Genomic DNA, 19,889 nt, shown 5'->3' with positions numbered 1-19,889 from the left:
GTTTGTTTTTATTTCATTAAGGATTCATTGTGACGTGGGTTTATGATTAAAATAGTGTGATTCGAATAATCTAGTCTTCCATGCAACTTAGTCGTTCATTTACCTTAAATACATTAATATATTGAACGAATACAAAAGTTCTTATAATAAATTTCTATATCTTGAGATGCGCACATGGAGTATTTTTGAGTTTTTTTATATGTGCGCTTGAATATGAGAAAGTTTTAACTGAAGCTATTATTAGGAGGGTGTGTTTTCGCGAATCTTGTTAAATAATTTTGCGTGGGGCTGACGCGACGGTATGCAATATGCGCAATCAAAAAATGATATGAGTGGTCAGGTATTAAGGTGCCATGACATTTTTTTGTGATAATAAATGTGGTAATGCTATTAAAGAAAAATAATAAGACACGTTTTGTTAAATGAGTATAACATAACTCGACGTTTTCTGGCAACTTCCCAGCATTGAAGATAAATGAAATGTTTTCTTTCTCGAAAACTACGATTTCATTCATAACAAGTAATTTTTAAGGTATCAATTTTATTAAAAAAAACTGGTATGGTATCGATATTAGTATTATGCTATGCGCCATATAGGGGTTTATAATAATAATCGTTGGCGTAACAATCTATATTGGATCAAGGCCTGAAGTTTGTTAGAGCATTTCATTTAAGACCGTAACGGTGCACTACAGCACACTGTAGGAGGCAATGTGGTCAGCATTGCGCTCGCGCGAGATTATTACCCTGATTTCATTCAAGTACTCATTCACAGCTGAGTCGACTGGTATCCAACGTCAAATCACGATACAAATCTCACTGCCACCAGTGAGATTCCACCCGCGACCTTCCGTACAACAGCCTTGTACTCTAACTTCGCAGCTATCCAGATAGGGGTTTATGGCATTTACAAACTACAGTGGAAAGGCCTCCTTTTAATCTATCCTACAAAAATTCACATTAGTAGGAGCATGAGCGATTATGATACGATTATGAATTATTGTCAATAAGTTATAACACATGAAAATTGTTATTTTGCCACGTGAATTTACTGCGTGGTAAGATGTGATGGGAAGAAAATGAAAGTGAGCATATGTACTCTGCGACAACGGTCCACTCTCACTCAAAAGTTTTCTATAATTGATTAATCCTAGAAATCCAATTGTAGACATTGTCAACATTTTACTGACACGGTAATAAATTTGATTTCATCTAAATTTGGAGTAAAATACCAAAACTGATAGGTCATGTTGGAACATGGTTGAGAAGTTTTATAATATTTACTTTTCAATAAAATTTTCTCAGGAGCAAATCGTATTGTGTATAAGGTTCTTCTTCTTCTTTTTCTTCAGCCTTTGTCCCGTTCACAAGCAGGGTCGGCTCGTCGTGATCGGCTTCGCCATTTGGCTCTATCGAATGCCTGATCTGGGTCCAATCTCGAGGCTTTCAAATCCCCATCCAGCGTATCAAGCCACCGTTGCTTAGGTCTGCCTTTTGGTCGTTTATCATCGACTTCGATGTTCAGACCAATCTTAGCAAGTGAATTCTCGTTTGCACGAATTGCATGACCATACCATCGAAGACGCCTCTCTCGCAACTTTTCCACGATCGGTGCAACCCCATAACAATCGCGGATATCCTCATTTCGGATGTGATCTAAACGTGTGACGCCACTAGTCCAACGTAGCATCTTCGTCTCCATTACCGCAAGACGCCGTTCATTGTCTTTTATGGTCGGCTAACACTCAGAACCATAGAGAGCGACTGGACGGACGACATTGCGTTAAATTTTAGATTTGAGACGTTTGTTGATACGCCGATCACAAAGGACACCAGTTGTGGAATGCCACTTCATCCAGGTTGCGTTAATGCGTGAAGCAATTTCATAACGCAGTTCTCCATTGGCTGATAGCATTGACCCGAGGTATTTAAATCGTTCAGTTCTGGGCAGATCACTGCCGCTGACAGTGATTGTGCCTGTTTCATGGGGATCGGTCGTCAAAAATTCAGTTTTGTTTAAATTCAATCTGAGACCGTGTTGCATGAGGCGATCATTCCATTTTTGAACAAGTTGCTCGAGATCATTTTCGCTATCAGATGCTAGGAAAACATCATCTGCATAAAGCAGTGTGTAGGGCGCTGGATAACCCGTGTGACGGTGTCCATAACAAAGACAAAGAGGAGTGGTGAGAGGGCACTTCCTTGATGAACACCAACAGAGACACGAAGCGGTTTTGATACACCCGCCATACTTCGAACTTTACTTTTCGGATCGTGGTAGAGCAATTGAACCCAGCGCACGAGTTCTTCTGGCATGAAGTGTTATCGTAAAGCATACCAGATGAGTTCGTGTGGTACACGGTCAAACGCTTTCTCTAGATCCAGAAAGGCAATGTAAAGAGCGCGATGCTTCTCACGGTGTTTCTCCATGAGTAACCGCACAGCGTGTATTGCGTCAGCAGTTCCGCAGTTCTTGACAAATCCGGCTTGATTCACGGTTATTTCAACGATTTCGCGAATACGGTTGTCAAGAATGCCTTCAAAAATCTTCATGGTATGGGAAAGTAACCGGATCGGACGGTAATTTGAACATTCTGCTGGACTACCTTTCTTTTTTCATATTGTAACAGTGGTACTTTCTTGCCAGTCAGATGGTGTTCTTCCTTCCTGAATAACCCGGTTAAAGAATTGACTGAGCCACAGTGTTGGGTCCCAGCTCTTCGCTTTCCAGAGCTCAGATGCGATGTTGTCAGGTCCTGTTGCTTTCCCCGATTTCATTTGTTTTATTGCCTCCTCGACTTCAGTTGCGTTGACTGGTGGAACTGCTTCAAATGTGGGCAATGATTGTGGAAGTGGAGGATGAGCAAATTCTTCAGTTGAAATCTGCTCGAAGTATTCTCGCCATCTATCCGTTGCGGCTCGACGGTTGGCAAGCAAAGTACCGTTCTTGTCATTAACACAACAGAAGTGTTCGATATCCTGCGTGCGTTCATCACGGCTTTTAGCAAGTCGATACAGATCTCTCTCGCCATCCCGAGTGTCCAGTTTATCGTAAAGATTTTTGAAATGGTTCGCTCGGGTGACAGCGACCGCTTTCTTTGCTTCCCGGTTGGCATTCTTATAAATTTGCCAATTAGCAGGTGCTTTATCGTCGAGAAATTTGTGGTAGAGGCGTTTCTTTTCACGGACCTTCATTTCAACATCATCATTGCAAAGCCAAGTATCTCGGTTGATGTACCGCTTACCCGGCTTGGTGACCCCGATGATTGCAGAGGCCGCTTTGTGGATCGTGTCTTTCATTTGTTTCCATGATTCTTCCACATTCGTAATGGTTGGCAATCGTATGAGTGAGACCGTTTCTTCTTTCTTCTCACGAAATCGCCACCATTTAATGCGCGGTGGGCCAGTGCGTTCCTCACGCTGTTTTATCGGTGGCTTAATTCGCAGGAGCAATCAACGGCCGATGTTGAGGTGCGATGGTCTCATAGGGAACGACTTTGCAATCAGTGACAGTGGTAAAACGTTGACGTCTTATGAGAATATAGTCGATTTGCGTTTTATTGTTCCCACTATAAAATGTGGGAAGATGAGACAACCGTTTGATGAACCATGTATTCATAAGTACAAGGTCATGGGTGTCCGCAAAATCGATTATACGCTCGCCACCTTCATTGTGCGCTCCGAACCCCTTTCCCCCATGGCACCTGTTACCGTCTGCCTTTTCACCCACATGACCATTAAGGTCGCCGGCAATGATTATGTAATCGTCAGCAGGCACGTGACAAGTGTTTTCATCGAGAAGTTGCCAGAGGGCATCTTTCTCGGCATCAGGTCGACCTGTCTGTGGTGCATACGCGGTGAAGAAGTGAATAGTGCGATCAGCTGATATAATGGTGACCTTCATCAGCCGATCATCAAATCGTTCGACTTCTTTAATGGCATCACGGAAACCCTCTGAGATGGCAATGCCAACACCATATTGAGTGTGTGGCTTACCAAAATAGAGAAGTTTGTAGCGATTTTTACCGCGTTCGCGTTCCAGGTCGCAGCTTTTGGCACCAGACCATCGGGTTTCTTGCAGAGCGCAGATGTCAATGCACCTTTTCCGAAGGGCTCTTGCGAGTTCCTCCGTCTTTCCAATTAGGGTACCAACATTTAGCGTGCAGGCACGTATTTGTTTTGTTCGTTGTGTGCGGACTAACTTGCTTACGTCCTGACACCGTCCATGCGTCAAGAACCCTTGCCCATTTCTCGACAGGACCGGGGCCCGTCCTGTCGCGTCGACTGAGGTGGACGCCCTAGCATTTCTCCGAGGCTTGTGACTCAATCCGATTATCATATTTCTAACGACATTCTATGCATTTTCTTGGTCGACCTGTCGCGGGGCCTGTCACCAAGAGAGATCAAGTAGGATTTAGCATAGTAGAATAACTCCATCTATACTCTATTTATCTCTTTTCCTGATCTCAGCATTTTATTTTTGTTTTACTGAGGATAGTACAGAGTACGTTGCCTCAAACCCTCCTCCTTTACCTGGGCTTGGGACCACCATACTATGTTAATAGCATGGCGGAGTTTATTGTGTATAAGGTTAATGATATTTTATTTCAATGGTTGCTGTTAGTTCATTCGTGGTACAATATTACTGCCCATTTGAACAAAAAATCCTTTTAAGAATAGCTACTGTTAAAAGTTTTCCATAACATTGAAGAAGGATAACTAAGACGGAGAATCTATAACTTGAATATTTTTGTCTCGAATTTTTGCAGCATGAATAGTCATATTGGAAAATCCAGAATTATCACTTTCTGTCGGCTTTTATTTCGTGAATTTGGTCACATAATGTAACGCTGACCTTAGATGATCAATATTTCATCAGTCTGGCGTTGGTAAGAATGACAAAGTCATGGCAAACTGATCGTCTAGGGTATTTTTATGGCAATGGCTGACGGATTAATTAAAATTTAAATTTTTAAATAAAATCTGTCAATCTGGCTGGACTGATGATAAGTTGAAATGCACTACAGTGTTCCCATTGTGTTAATCGCAACATGAATTCCAAATTTTACGCATCTCTAAATACATGCAAAAGAATGGTTTTTTTTGTCGTCTTGTTTATACTGAACACATCAGTCCATCAGTATTTCATCAATCCATTTTTCATGAATTGACTTATGGCAGATTGATGAAACACTGATCGTGTGAGGCCAGTCTAAGACATGATATTTTACAAATGTTACTTGTCGGTGAACAATAGCAAGTCCAAGGGGACCTCCCGGAGATGATAAATAATAGGACTTGTTAGCACTGATGAAGGGAACAAATGGTTCCCGAAATATCAATGCAAATATATAGTATTTGCAAAAATAAAAATAGCAACACTAGCGAATAATAAAAAACTTTTTTTTCAAGTAGAACTCATTTTCTTTAATAGTAAAAATAACCTTTTTCCGTTTGGCTATCCAAAGCATACAATTTTGAGTGAATAGAAGCCAAGCTTTCTTACGACACCGACTTTCTTTTGATTTTTTCTTTAATCGTTAAGGTTGATGTTGGGGTAATGGTTTAATTAATCTCTGTATAAGAGGCTGTATCCAGTTCTCCCTCCTCCCCTTTATCGTCTTCCATAATTCTCAGATTCTTTTAAGAAATTATTGAAAATATGGTGACTTGGGGGAATTTTATGTGCAATTTCTCTGTTTGAAAAACCCTCGTCGTTAAATCCCTTAATTTGACCAATTTGTTCTTTAGTCCTGAAAACACATTTAAAATAATCCGAAACTGAATCAATATCAGGAAAGTATTAAGATTCTGATCACTTGGTATAAATTAGAGTAATGCGTTTTCACAGTAATAAACCTTTAAAAAATTTCTCAGGTAAACAAATAAAGTACAATTAGGTATTCCAGGACTGAAAGAGGTTGGGACAAGGTTAAACTGCTGTCGCGAAATGTACACAGGGTGTTTCAAAACTACCGGGCAAAGTGTATTTCAGGCGATTACTCATGCAATTCGAAGCAAACAATATTAAGGATTTTTTTATTCGTAACCCTTGAGGTGACAAAGTCAGGCTAAAATGATAATAACTCAAAAACTACGATAGCTAAAGTATTGGAATAAACGATGATGTGTAGAAGTAAGAGCTTTCCAAATGCAAAGATTGTGTATTTCCTCCTCAAAATTTTGCTGTTCAATTCATCTTTTCCCGAATTTTGACATACATAATGCACTAATTTTGATATGATGATTAGTCCCCCTTTCACCTTAATGAATGAAAATTGAAAGACGATTGTATTTATTTTTGTATTTCCTGAAATTGACGCAGTCAGCAGAGAAGAAGTGCAGACTCCTCTGCTGTTCTGCGCCAAGTGCCCTTGGGTCGGGTTAGGATGATTTTAGTAAGTTAGAGTAATACTTACAATGTCCGCCGAATTTATTCGTATGTTTTTTCTACTTATTTAATTTTATCAACTGCTCTTACGAATTCCTGGTAATTAAAAACCAATTATACTGAAATGCTAATGGTGTCGTCCAATGAATTAGTTAATAAAAATCAATTATATCCATTATCTAGCAGTTATGAAAGACTATTACCTATTCTATGCAGTTGGGTTCAGATATTTTATGTTTTCTTCTAATGGCTGGATTTCCATTTAACTTACAATAACAACCACAAATGAGGTACTTAGGATAAAACGATAGTAACAAAATTTTTTGTAAGAAAATTAACACATTATAAATGTCATATTTCTAGAAAAACAATTTTTGTTTGCATTTTGAAAGCTACTGCTTTTTACAGCTTACTCTATTTTTACAAATAAACTTCTACCAGATTGAAGTCCTAGCTACAATTCAACGTTTATTCCAGTGCTGTAGCTATTGTAGTTTTTGGGTAATGATTTTAATGGTGTAGAAGTTAAGCAATCGAAAAAAATTGTCTTAATATTTTTTGCTTAGATTTGCATGAAGAATCGCCTGGCAAACAGAGTTTGTCCGTTGGGTTTGAAACATCCTGTATGACGAGAATACTTTTATGGCGCGGCAGGATTCGAATGTTGCGAATGCGAACAAATAGATGGCGCGGAACTATCCACTTTGTAGAGCTCGCCACGGGAGTGAAAGACTAGCGAGGAAAGTGTACCATGAGTTAGGGGCAGAAAGAAACACATGAAGCGAGATGATTCTCCTTTGCCTCTAACGTGTAAATAGTCGTTTGCTCTTACTGATTCATTAAAATTAAAATATTCTAATTATTACATCTATCGAGTATTGATTGTAAAAACCTAGTCTATGTTCCGGTGTACCTAAAAATTGTGGTTTACAAAGAAATGGACTATTTTAGTTAAATTGGTGACCCCGACGTGATCATGTTGACATTCTCTGGATTGATCCAGGAAAAGAAATTCACATTAGTTCCTATGCAAGAATTTGTCCATGAAGGAAAACAAAATTCTCATATCCCATTACTTGTGTAACTGAGAGCAATTCGTTTGCAGCGACTGAGGCCGCTCAACAAGTGGCGAATGCGAAAATTTAAAGTGTCGGCTATTCACACTGTCAGAAGACTCCGCCACCGTTGTTGCAATTCTGACTCGCAGCAGCGAACCCATCATTTGCCACGTATCCAGAACCACGCGAGCGCGACCACCTTTCAACATTGGCAGCAGCAACCTAGAAAACGAACGATTATTTGGCAACCGCGGTCTTAAACTCAAATAAGGCCACAATTGACTTCATCTCAACAGCCACCGCTATCAGGCAGAAGCCGTGTAGTTAGAACAGCTTCACTGCGTTTTCGTATTTAGCACTCGCGTCGAAAAGAAGTTTTCTTTTTACTAATCAAGATGTCGATCGACAACAAAGACGCGGCAGGCCCATCGGACCCACAAGTGACCGCCCTCGCCGTGCGTGTTCCTCCATTTTGGCGGCGGAACCCGGAGCTGTGGTTCATACATTTGGAAGCGCAGTTCCAAATGTCCGGAATCACATCGGACGCGACCCGCTTCAACTATGCGGTGGTCGGCCTGGATGAAGAGTCGATTCTTCTGGTGTCCGATGTAGTGAAGTCGACATCATACACGCAGCTCAAGAGCGAGTTGATCAGGCGCCTGTCGGCAAGCGAGTCGGCAAAATTAGACCACTTGCTGGCGGGTTTAACGTTGGGTGATGGAACTCCCAGCCAATTGCTTCGCGAAATGAGGCAATTGGGTGGGAGCAAGATCGGCGATGACCTGATCAAGTCGCTCTGGCTGCGACGGCTCTCGGAGGGCACCCAGGCGATCCTCGCTTGCGTCTCCGGTTCCTTGGAGGAACTGGCAGCGACGGCCGACCAGGTGCAGGAGGTGTACGTACGCCCAACCATGGCGGCCGTTCAACCACCGTCGGATGAGGTGAGCGACTTGAGGCGCGGATAGCCGCTTTAACAGCCAGTGTGGCCGAGATGCGGGCGACGTTGGACACTATGGATTGCTGGTGGACTTGCAAAATAAGTCCCTTATAGGCCCCACGAAATTTAACTAAAATAGTCCATTTGTGGCCTTATTTGAGTTTAAGACCGCGGTTGCCAAATAATCGTTCGTTTTCTAGGTTGCTGCTGCCAATGTTGAAAGGTGATCGCGCTCGTTGGACTTCTGATGCGTCGACTCTCCGAGTGGTTCTGGATACGTGGCAAATGATGGATCCGCTGCTGCGAGTCAGAATTGCTCCAAAAGTGTATCCACTTTAAACGTGGGCTTTGTTGTTTCGTAAAGATTATTTTTTAATCCAGAACGAATTTGTAGTGTAAATGAGTTTTGACAATACTTTTTAGTTAGATACAAATGAATAGTCATGCACTCAAATTTGCTGACATAAGAAACCATATAATAGAATAGATAGCTTTGATACAGGATGAATAATTATCAGTTCTTGAAATACATAAAAGAGTGTTTATAATTGATACGTAAGGTAGGTTACTCATGATGGAAATATGTCTTATCTATTACTATAGAGAACAATCCCTGGATGGAACCCATTTCTATTGTGATTTGAGTCTAGGTCTCTATCTAGGTATCTACTTGTGGAATTGTCGATGCTTATACAAAAAAATATGGACAAAATACAGCATTTACTGGGAATCTAGGGAAATTGTATCGCATTCCTTTGGTGGATATAGGGCTTACGAAGAGACTCTATGGAAGCCATCGTTATAACTTCAGTTTTATTCAAGAAAAATTGTATTTCTCTTATTGAAGAACCAATCGTTTTCGAAATTTTACCTTGTTAAATTACTTTTTATCATTATTCTTTGATTATTTTTGATTGTATACTTTTCGATTATTTCATTCCTATCATACTTCGAATGGAAACAAAGGAAAGAACCATCTAATCTTAAGTTAATTGTTTGAACGTATTAAGGAGATAGGCATAGTGATCGATTGAAACAGTTTTTTTTTTCTTTCTGGTAATATATATAACACTGATAGTGCATTCTATATTTTTAAAAATTATAATAAACAACCGAACAAAAATGTCTGCGAATTGCAAGTTTATCGTTGGTCAATATCAGCACTGCTTACGTCTAGGTGGCAGAGTGCCCAATATTTGCAGACTATGATGGTGCCTTATTAATCGAAGTTTTTTTTTTCTGTTTAAAGACAATGGAAGAGTTGGGGGGGCCTCACACTACACTCTCGGTTGACTCTGAATAATATTCCTGGGGGATTATTTTTTTATATATTTTTTTTGTGTTGGAGTGCATGTGTTAACTTTATCTCGTTGAAATTAATAACTGACGTAGAAAAGGCTTATGAATTGTTACTGCAACATCTGTGTGCTGTTTCTTGATGGTGAATCTTACTATTCAAGATTTGAAGCAGAACTGTTTCGACCTTATAGGATGAGCTAAGTGGTTAAATATTCTAGAATGGTAATACAAAAATAATCATAAAAATTGCCTGATTCGTTATTGCTATTGAAACGTTGCAGCGGGAATCCCTGAATGATTCAAGAAATTGTGAAAGCATTTACTCTATGTATTCCCTCGTGCCTCATGTGTGATCAAGTCATCATCAAGTCAATTTGCCGGAATCTTAAACAGCTTTTCGTTCAAAAGAAATAGCTTGCAGGTCTGAGTTAAGTCATTCTTTATCACCTCCGGTCAAACGGCAATAAGAATATATCTTTTTCCGATCATGTTATATTTAGGAGATACGTAGCGCATCGAAGCAGGCCAAGATGGCGAAACGAGATAATAACGCTCGAGCCGAGAATTGGCGCATGCAATTTTAATGAAATTGTTGCAAAGAAGACCCAAACTACTGGAACATCATATCAAAATTTATTGAGGAAGAGAAATGGTGTTTTGATTAGCCATTACGAAGATCAAATTAATTGTCACAAGAACTTTGAATTAAAAAAAAAAATTAAATAAAAGATTTCAACAAAGCTTGACTTTGGTTAGACAAGAGAGTAAGGCCATTGGCCTAAAAAATGGAGCTACTGGAAATCCGAGGTGGAGAGTCCAGTTGAAGAAAGTTGTTTTCAGTTAGTAACTTTGTGGAAGGAGTCCGGCACACCAGTCACGTAATGACCAGGTTGATGGTGTATCAAACATTCGACCTTTCTAATACGCAAAAAAATGGAAATTACATTTCAGATGGTTTCACACGGTTATTCTATCAATGAGGCTCATCACTCATCCTGCCTCTTTCTTGAAACTGTATAAGATGGAATAACTTCAGGTACTCGTACCTTCGACTTTTTTATTGCTAATAGATTCGAGTTTTCTTTTGAAATGCTAATATTGTATCTGAATATATTTGATCCATGAATTAATTTTACTTTTTTAATTAATAAATAGATTTAGAGCAAGTTATGATTGATTCAATACCAACCCCAACATCGCTGTCCTTTGTGCCTACATATTTCGTATGGCGGATATTTTTGATAGATGGGAATTACTTATCGATATCTTTGTGAAGATATTGTTATAAAAATACCATAAGTCGTCTAATATTTCCACCATCGGCGTTGTGGGTCGGTCCCACTGGGCGCAGCTATTTATAAACCACATATTTGGATCACTCTTTCACCATACAAATCCAACAAAGATAAACAAGTCGCTTGGTGGTTCTCCAAATGAAATACTGGCATTCTATGCCATCTTAGAGCGCAGTAAATTGAGATGAAATAGGTAACTTTGACTTACTATAACTTTGTTAATAGTAGTGGGATTCTCTTCAGACTTTGGAGTATTATGCCGCAAAATTTTGAAACTATGTGAATGTGTCAATCAGCACCATCCAGAGTTGAATTTCAATGGAATATGTGTACTACCTTGATCAAAAAGTTTCCATAATTACCACCATATTTCTGTCCAAGGAACATAAGAGTCCATCCTTCCTTAAAAAATCGGAAGGCTCCTGGACGGAATCTTCTAGCGAAACCTTGGAGCTGCTGGTGCAAAGGCACTTTCCCTCCAGCGAGGAGGACTGTGAGTCAGAACCTCGCTTGGAGAGTTTGCGGCAACCCCAGCTGTGCAAGACTATCAAATCGGTAATTACCGGGGATAGGATCGGCTGGGCTATAAACAGTTTCTCCGCATACAAATCCCCAGGCCCAGATGGCATAATGCCAGTCATGCTACAGAAGCAGCAGGAAAGGGTTGTGCCGTGGCTTGTTGAGATTTACTGGAGCTGCATCACTTTAGGATACGTACCGCAGTCCTGGAGGCGCGTATGGGTGGTTTTCATACCGAAAGCGGGCAGGCGAGGTCATGAGTCCGCGAAGGACTTTCGGCCAATCAGCCTGACCTCTTTCGTGCTGAAGACGAACGCGTCCTGAACATTCACTTAAGGACGATTATGGAGAGAACGCCTTTCTCTAAGTCCCAGCATGCCTACCTCAAAGGAAAATCCACAGAAACCGCCCTCCACGAGGTAATTGGCACGGTTGAGCGATCGCTGCAGTACAAGCAGTATACCCTTGCTGCCTTCTTGGATATAGAAGGAGCTTTGAACAACGTCAGTACCAACGCCATCAAGGAAGCCTTGACCGGCATTGGATTGGAGGGGTATCTCACGCATTGGATTATATCCATGCTGAGTACCAGGATAATCCAGTCCGATCTGGGAGGCAACCACTTGACCAGAGCTGTGAACAGATGCACGCCCCAGGGTGGTGCTATCTCACCGGTGCTCTGGTTAATAGTAATGGACAAAATTTTACGTACATTGGACAGCAGCGGGGTGAAGGTGGTGGCGTATGCCGACGACTTGGTGATATTAGTATCAGGGATGTTTCTGTCCATTATGAGCGACATCATGAAAGGAGCGTTACGAAAGGTGTGTCTGTGGGCCGCAAGATGCGGACTCAGCATAAACCCAACCAAAACGCAACTGATGCTATTCACCACCAAGACAAGGATACCTGAATTCCATCTACCACGGCTGAATGAACAAAGATTGGTTCTTTCCTCTAATGTAAAGTATCTGGGTGTAATCCTGGATCCTAAGCTAAATTGGAGGTTGAACATAGAACTGAGGGTTAAGAAGGCCTGTAAGAGAACCTTTGCAAAGAAATGGGGTCTCCGGCCGAGGATGGTTCTCTGGATGTACACCGCTGTAGTGCGTCCGATCCTGACGTATGGATCTATTGTATGGTGGCAGGCTTTGAAGAAGAAATACAATAGAACGAAGCTTAATAGGATTCAAAGAACCGCGTGTGCAGGTGCTACGGGGGCTCTGCAGTCCTGCCCGGCAGATGCTGTCAATGTACTCCTGCATCTCCTCCCCTAGACCTCCACATCAAATATGTTGCAGCGTGCAGTGCCGTCAAACTACGTGAGTCCGGATGCTGGGCAGCGAAGTCCTACGGCCACAGCAACAGTCTAGATGAAATACCTCGAGAAATCTGGGCATCCCCCACGGACTATGTCACACGCAAGCTGAACTTCACGAGAAACTTTGCTGTGGACCTTCCAACCAGGGCAAAGTGGAAGACCGGCGGCGTGTTGCAAGACTATGACACGGTATTCTTTACGGACGGATCAAAGATGGCCTATGGAGTCGGCGCGGGGGTTTTCTCGAATACACACGGTGTATCCAAGTCGTATGGTCTCCCAGGTTTCGCCAGTGTATTTCAGGCGGAAGTTTGTGGCATCAAAACGGCGCACCAAAGCGCTAATTGGGCTCCTCGGAGCGGCCACTGATACCTACCTACCTACCTACCACCATGTGGCGAACATACACAACTTAAATTCTGTTTTGTTAGGTTTACAAATATATTACTAGTATTCTCTCCAAATTTTAATTTTAGTTGTGAAAATGAGACCGTGTTGAATACCTCTGGCTTGGTGTGAAAAAATTGGAAATGAATTTGCAACGAAGAGATTATATGAAGTTTCGCAACTGGACATTATTTTTAGCATTCGTCTAACGGGCATTACTGGAGACGAGACCTGAATTTTCGATCGAGAAAATGAAAGAAAGAGACGATACTCATGGTTTTCATTTATTACAACAGTTTCCGTCCCCACGTACTCGAGGAGGGCGATCAGACCCGAGTCTGCAAGGGTCTCATCTGAAGTGGATTCGGCGGAGGTTATCTGGTACCATGGGAACCGGGACGGCCCTCTGAGAGCATATGCTCCAGGAGAATTCCTGGAGGATGTATTCTCGGCCCGGTTATTTGCGGTTGGCCCCCTAGTGGGAGTTTCATGGTGGTTATGGTTATGCCTACATCGGGCAGAGCTCCTCGGAGCTCAAGCGTGGAGTTGCGCTGTACAACTCGGGCGCCGTACCCCTTAGTTGCGGCAGAGGTGTTAGATAGGCCTCGCATCCACTGGAATGCTGAGCCTGCACTCAGTATAAACCAGGACCGCTGTGCTTGCATGGCGGGGCTCTGATTGTGGTCCCAAAATCAATCCGTGTCTGAAGAGGACCATGGGATTATGCCTACACGGCAGGTACTCACGTTAAACCCCCAGGACTTTCATTTATTACAACAGTGTTATGCGTCAGGAATGTTTGCCAGAAGATCAAATAGTGAGGAAGAGGTATTATTGGATTGCCCCGAGACGCTTTCGTGAACCAATTCGTCAAAGACTGAAGGCTTTGTAGGCAAGCACATGATAAAACATGGCTGTGCAATGTCATTATTATCCTCGTAAACAGACAATGAATAAAATCCAACAACCACTGAATTTACTAATTTTGTTTGTTGTGATTTGTTTCTGTTTCAACAGTCAAGAGTAACCAAATACGCCGGTCACAACTTTTTCCTTAGGCACGAGTTGTTTACTGCTATTCTTTGTAAATACAATTATTGTAGCTATCTCTATCGGAAGATAAGCTACTTAGTGAATTCATTTCTGTTTTTTTTTTGTGCAAATAACGAATGTAGTGAGTGCATGTTCAATAAATAGATAAGACTGCTTGATCAATGTCAATATCTATGTACAAACTCAACCTGGGGTGACCGATAAAGAAAAAAATTACGTCTTTTAATTAATTTGATTGGTCTAGGTTAAATATGATGGATATTTTATTAATTATACAAATGATTCACACATCTTTACACAAATGCAAATGACTAGGAGCGGATAGAGAGAAGGGCTTCATTTTCGTGTAAAACAAAACTTTATTAGAATCGATTCGATGACTGCGTGTTACACTCGATTTACTCGGTAACAGCTGAACTGATTGTCACAAAATTTAATCAGAATGCGTGGTCTGTGAATCCTTTCACGTACAAGGAGGGGGGGTATACATGGGAAGAGGGTATCAGCTTGAATAAATTCGCACTTTGTCTCTATCGCACTGCAAGACGTGTGTGTATGATGTCCTCATCAAATAAAGTGAACTCATAAGAACGGCGGGGTTGGTGTTTGTAAATCCAATTGTAGATCAAGGAATATTTTGAATTTCCCGAAGCTATTTTCGATCTTATTTGACTTAACCATAAATTCGTTACAAGGAATCTTCTGCTTACACTTGGTAATTTCATGGTTTACTACTACTGAATTAAGGTTGGAAGCGAGTGAAATGGGCATTTAACTCGTTCCATAGATACAAGTCTGCAGGTCCGGATGGCATCTACACATTCAGAATATATATCGTGCATGCCTAGCACACGCTTATATTCCAATTAAATGGCGGGATGTGAAGGTGTTGTTCATTCCCAAACCAGGAAAACCCACCTACACAGACGCAAAAAGCTTTCGACCGATCAGGCTAACGCCCTTTCTGCTAAAAGGACTAGAAAGACTGGTAGATCGGTTCATAAGGGATACACACATTCCTAAATGGCCACTTCACCATAGGCAACACGCCTACCAGAAAGGCAAATCCACGGAGACAGCACTCCATGAACTTACGGCAAAAATGGAAAAGGCGGTGTCCGAAAAAGAATACGCCTTAGGCGCATTCATGGACATCGAAGGTGCTATGGCTCTTGGCGATGGATACCCTGCTGTGGCTCCTGGAGGACAAAAAAGTCTTCGCGCAAGCATTTGCGGACGACCTAGCCGTAATAATTACCGGCAAGTTTGCGAACACAGTATGTGACCGCTTGAATGCAACTCGGCATGTAATCCACAGCTGGTGCCTCCGCAATGGACTCACGGTGAACGCTAGGAAGACTGGACTAGTTATGTTCACTAGGAACGTCAGGTGGGGCAGCTATACGTTACCCACCTTAGCAGGGGCGGAAATCCAGCTGGCACAAACAGTCAAGTACTTAGGAGTACATTTCGACTCCAAGTTAACGTGGAAGCATCATATCCAGGAACAATATCAGAAATCCTGCAGATTGCTCTGGTGCTGTAGGAATGCGATAGGTAAGACCTGGGGACTTTCACCTAAACGGATATATTGGATGTATACATCCATAATATGTAAAACCCATTTTGATGTATGCATGCATCGTCTGGTGGCCAAGACTGAACTTTGCTAACAGCAGGAAGCTGCTAACGCAGATTCAAAGACTTGGTTGCCTAAGTATTACTGGAGCAATGAGTACTACGCCGACGGCGGCACTTGAAGCTATCCTAAATTTACCTCCCATTCACTTGAAATGGAAAGCGGCCAACGACGCATATAGGCTCGATACCATTGGGGCGTGAAAAGGCGGCCAATCAAAGGGTCATGCGTCTATCTGGAAATTCCCTGAAAAACATCCGGTAGCCCTGATGCCGACCGATCATATGCTTTCCAGATTCGTCTTTGAAAAGACATACACTGTCGTAATCACCGAAAGAGAAGAATGGTCGACAAGTGGCCATGAGTCTTTTCAGATTACAGACCTAATAATCTTCACCGACGGGTCAGTCACGGAGGATGGATCGGGTGCAGGTGTGTTCTCGGAGAATCCGATTATAGAACTGGCTCGACCCCTCAGAAAAATGACGACCATATTCCAGGCGGAGATATATGCCATTTCATTGGCAGCAGAAGAATGTCTGCGACAAAAATGGAGGGGTCGCACCATTCGAATCTGTTCCGACAGTCGGGTGGCATTATCAGCACTAAATGGCAACAACATATCAAGCCGGTTGGTGTGGAGTTGTCATCAGGTGCTGCTGAAACTTGGCTGACTGAATAAAACATTCCTGATATGTGTGCCGGGGCACTCTAACATCGCCGGTAATAAGAAGGCTAATAGACTGGCTCGCCAAGGGTCTGGATCCACAATGGTGGGGCCAGAACCAGCTCTTGGAATCCGACCATCTACTGTCAAGTCTACTCTGAAGGGTGAAATTGCAAGGATTCACGCAACCAAGTGGAGAAATTTGGACTCTTGTCGGCAAGCGAAAATCCTTGTGAAGGAGCCTAGGGCCACTAGAGCGGCATTTTTGTTGTCCCTTAAGAAGTGGGACATGAAAACCCTAGTAAGGCTTTTGGCGGGACACTGCCCCCCAAACTACCATATGGAAAAGATTGGGGTAGTGGTTTCGGCTGTGTGCAGCCAATGTGAGGAGGAGGAGGAGACAGCCCTGCACTTTTTATGCAGCTGTCCGGCATCCTCAGATCTCAGACGAAGACACCTTGGCAAGGTTTTCTTCAATGAAGGATCTGCACACTCTCTGCCTCTTGAGAATGTTCTCAGATTCGCTAAAGCCTGCGAACACCGTAGGCGGGAAGCCATTGAATAGGCAACTTACAGGGATAGTACAATGGGCCTAATAATGGCCTGAGTGCTCGGAGCTGCGGCTCCCCCCAGTTAAATAAACTAACTAACTAAAGGCTGGAATTATACCACAATAACAACAACAAACGAATTTCTTATCACATAACCCTTGATTTAAGTAGTTGTCAGGTTTCTATCCATACCTTTGTGGCGCAGCGGGGTTAACAACACTCGAAATTTGTTTCGAATGTTGTTAATTCGATTGACAGTGGCCACCATTGGTGTTCTCCGTGGCGGAGCAGGTCATGATTTAAATGATAAATTTAAAAAAAAATGAATTGTTTTTTGAATGTCGGTTGAAGAAAAAAATGAGATTACCCTCCGGTGTCAAGGAGAAAAAAGTAAAATGACGATTAATTAATTTTTAAATTAAAAATATTAATATTGATAAGCTTGATGAGATGAGATTGATTTGAAAAGCATTTTAAAGATTTTCTATTTTAATGTTCTTAATGAAATGTAAAAGAATTAACTTGAATAATGGTGGTTATTAAATGTGAATGTATTAATAGTGTGTAACTGCACTTTCATGGAGAAACACCAAAAGCATTGCAGACTGGTTGACTTATCGTCTGGGGTATTTATATGGCAATCACTGATGGACCGATGAAAATTGAAATGTTTAAATAAAATCTGATAGCCTGGCTGGACTGATGATAAACTGAGTATAGGGCATTTGTCATTGCGTTGTTAATTGAAACATGAATTTTTAATCGTTCGAATTTTTAAATGCATGCAATAAAAATGGGTTTGGGGTGGGTGCGGGTGGGTGTTTATACCAAATACGTCAATCCATCAGTCCATTTTTGTTGGATTGGCTTATGGCGGACTGATCAAATACTGCTCGTGTAAGGTCAGCCTCTTCTTCTTTTTCTTCAGCCTTTGTCCCGTTCACAAGCGGGGTCGGCTCGTCGTGATCGGCTTCGCCATTTGGCTCTATCGAATGCCTGATCTGAGTGCAATCTCGAGGCTTTCAAATCCCCATCCAGCGTATCAAGCCACCGTTGTTTAGGTCTGCCTTTTGGTCGTTTACTATCGACTTCGATGTTCAGACCAATCTTGGCAAGTGAATTCTCGTTTGCACGAATTGCGTGACCATACCATCGAAGACGCCTCTCTCGCAACTTTTCCACGATCGGTGCAACCCCATAACGATCGCGGATATCCTCATTTCGGATGTGATCTAAACGTGTGACGCCACTAGTCCAACGTAGCATCTTCGTCTCCATTACCGCAAGACGCCGTTCATTGTCTTTTATAGTCGGCCAACACTCAAAACCATAGAGAGCGACTGGACGGACGACATTGCGGTAAATTTTAGATTTGAGACGTTGGTTGATACGTCGATCACAAAGGACATCAGTTGTGGAACGCCACTTCATCCAGGTTGCGTTAATGCGTGAAGCAATTTCATAACGCAGCTCTCCATTGGCTGATAGCGTTGACCCGAGGTATTTAAATCGCTCAGTTCTGGGCAGATAACACAGATCGGTCGTCAAAAATTCAGTTTTGTTTAAATTCAATCTGAGACCGTGTTGCATGAGGCGATCATTCCATTTTTGAACAAGTTGCTCGAGATCAGTTTTGCTATCAGATGCTAGGAAAACATAATTTGCATAAAGCAGTGTGTAGGGCGCTGGACGTTGGATATCCCGTGTGACGGTGTCCATAACAAGGACAAAGAGGTGTGGTGAGAGGGCATTTCCTTGATGAACTCCAACAGAAACACGAAGCGGTTTTGATACACCCGCCATACTTCGAACTTTACTTTTTGGATGCTCCTTGTCATCATAATTTCCTTTTGAATTCTCTTGATTCTCGTGGAATGATATTAGAGAACTTACCTCATCATTGTCTTTCAAATTATCGGAAAGAAACGGTATTTATAATGAAAGAGCCAAACTTAAAAAACAATTTTTAAATTTTTTTCTCCATTCCATTATTTCAGATGTCTAATAGCAGACTTTTACGGGTATTCGTTTATGGTACGCTGAAGCGAGGTGAACCGAATCACTATTGGTTAACGGATGCTGGGAAAGGCTTTTCCAGATTAGTTTCAATTGGAAAAACTCAAAAGAAGTATCCATTAGTTATTGGCACACGCTACAATATTCCTTTTCTATTGGATAAGGAAGGAACTGGCCACAATGTGGAAGGAGAAATTTACGAAATTGATGATAAAATGTTGAGCAGCTTAGATGATCTGGAGGAGTATCCGAATTACTATGACCGTGAAATCCAGGACATTGTAGCTGAAAATGGCAGGTGGGTGGTTTTAGTATTTCTTCCACGTTAATTTACTAATAAGAAATTGATATTTGAATTAGCACTACGCAATGTTGGATCTACCTATTGAGAAAATTTCCCGAAAATATGTTATCCAAGGAGTTTCTACAATCATACAGGAATACTCCCGAGAAGCCATACTGTGAAAGGTCACTAAGACAACTGAATATCAAAGCTAAAGACGATTTAAAGTTTTGAAAACGGAATGAGAGCTAACTAAGAATTCTTCAATTTTAGCTATTTACAAATTGGAAATCAAAGCTGAGCGAGGGCATTGATGATGGCATGGAAGAGTAATCGGCGGAACCTGATGAGTTCAAACGGCTACGGGCCTTGTATGAAAGATATAGATCAATTGTTGATAACGAATAGATGTGAATTAATTAAGTTTAATCTTGTTGAGAAATGGGGAATAAAAAGAATTTTATAAATTTTAA

At 41.7% G+C, this 19,889-nt stretch overlaps 1 protein-coding gene across 2 annotated transcripts in view; it reads left to right on the top strand.

The window, feature by feature from the left end:
* LOC119647131 (putative gamma-glutamylcyclotransferase CG2811) overlaps positions 1–19,889 on the top strand; it is a 42,443-nt gene extending 22,554 nt beyond the window's left edge. The window contains exons 1-3 of one of the 2 annotated variants that reach the window (XM_038047922.1): positions 9,504–10,106; positions 19,115–19,431; positions 19,494–19,889. In XM_038047922.1, the coding sequence (XP_037903850.1) occupies positions 19,115–19,431; positions 19,494–19,650 (474 nt within the window). In that variant the 5' untranslated portion in view covers positions 9,504–10,106 and the 3' untranslated portion in view covers positions 19,651–19,889. Of the gene's footprint in view, positions 1–9,503; positions 10,107–19,114; positions 19,432–19,493 lie in introns of those variants that run through there. The other variant, XM_038047921.1, reaches the window with a different exon arrangement.

This window comes from Hermetia illucens, chromosome 1 (genome assembly GCF_905115235.1).
Source record: "Hermetia illucens chromosome 1, iHerIll2.2.curated.20191125, whole genome shotgun sequence".
In the NCBI taxonomy this organism is placed as follows: domain Eukaryota; kingdom Metazoa; phylum Arthropoda; class Insecta; order Diptera; family Stratiomyidae; genus Hermetia; species Hermetia illucens.
This window is presented reverse-complemented; position numbering and strand designations above follow the sequence as displayed.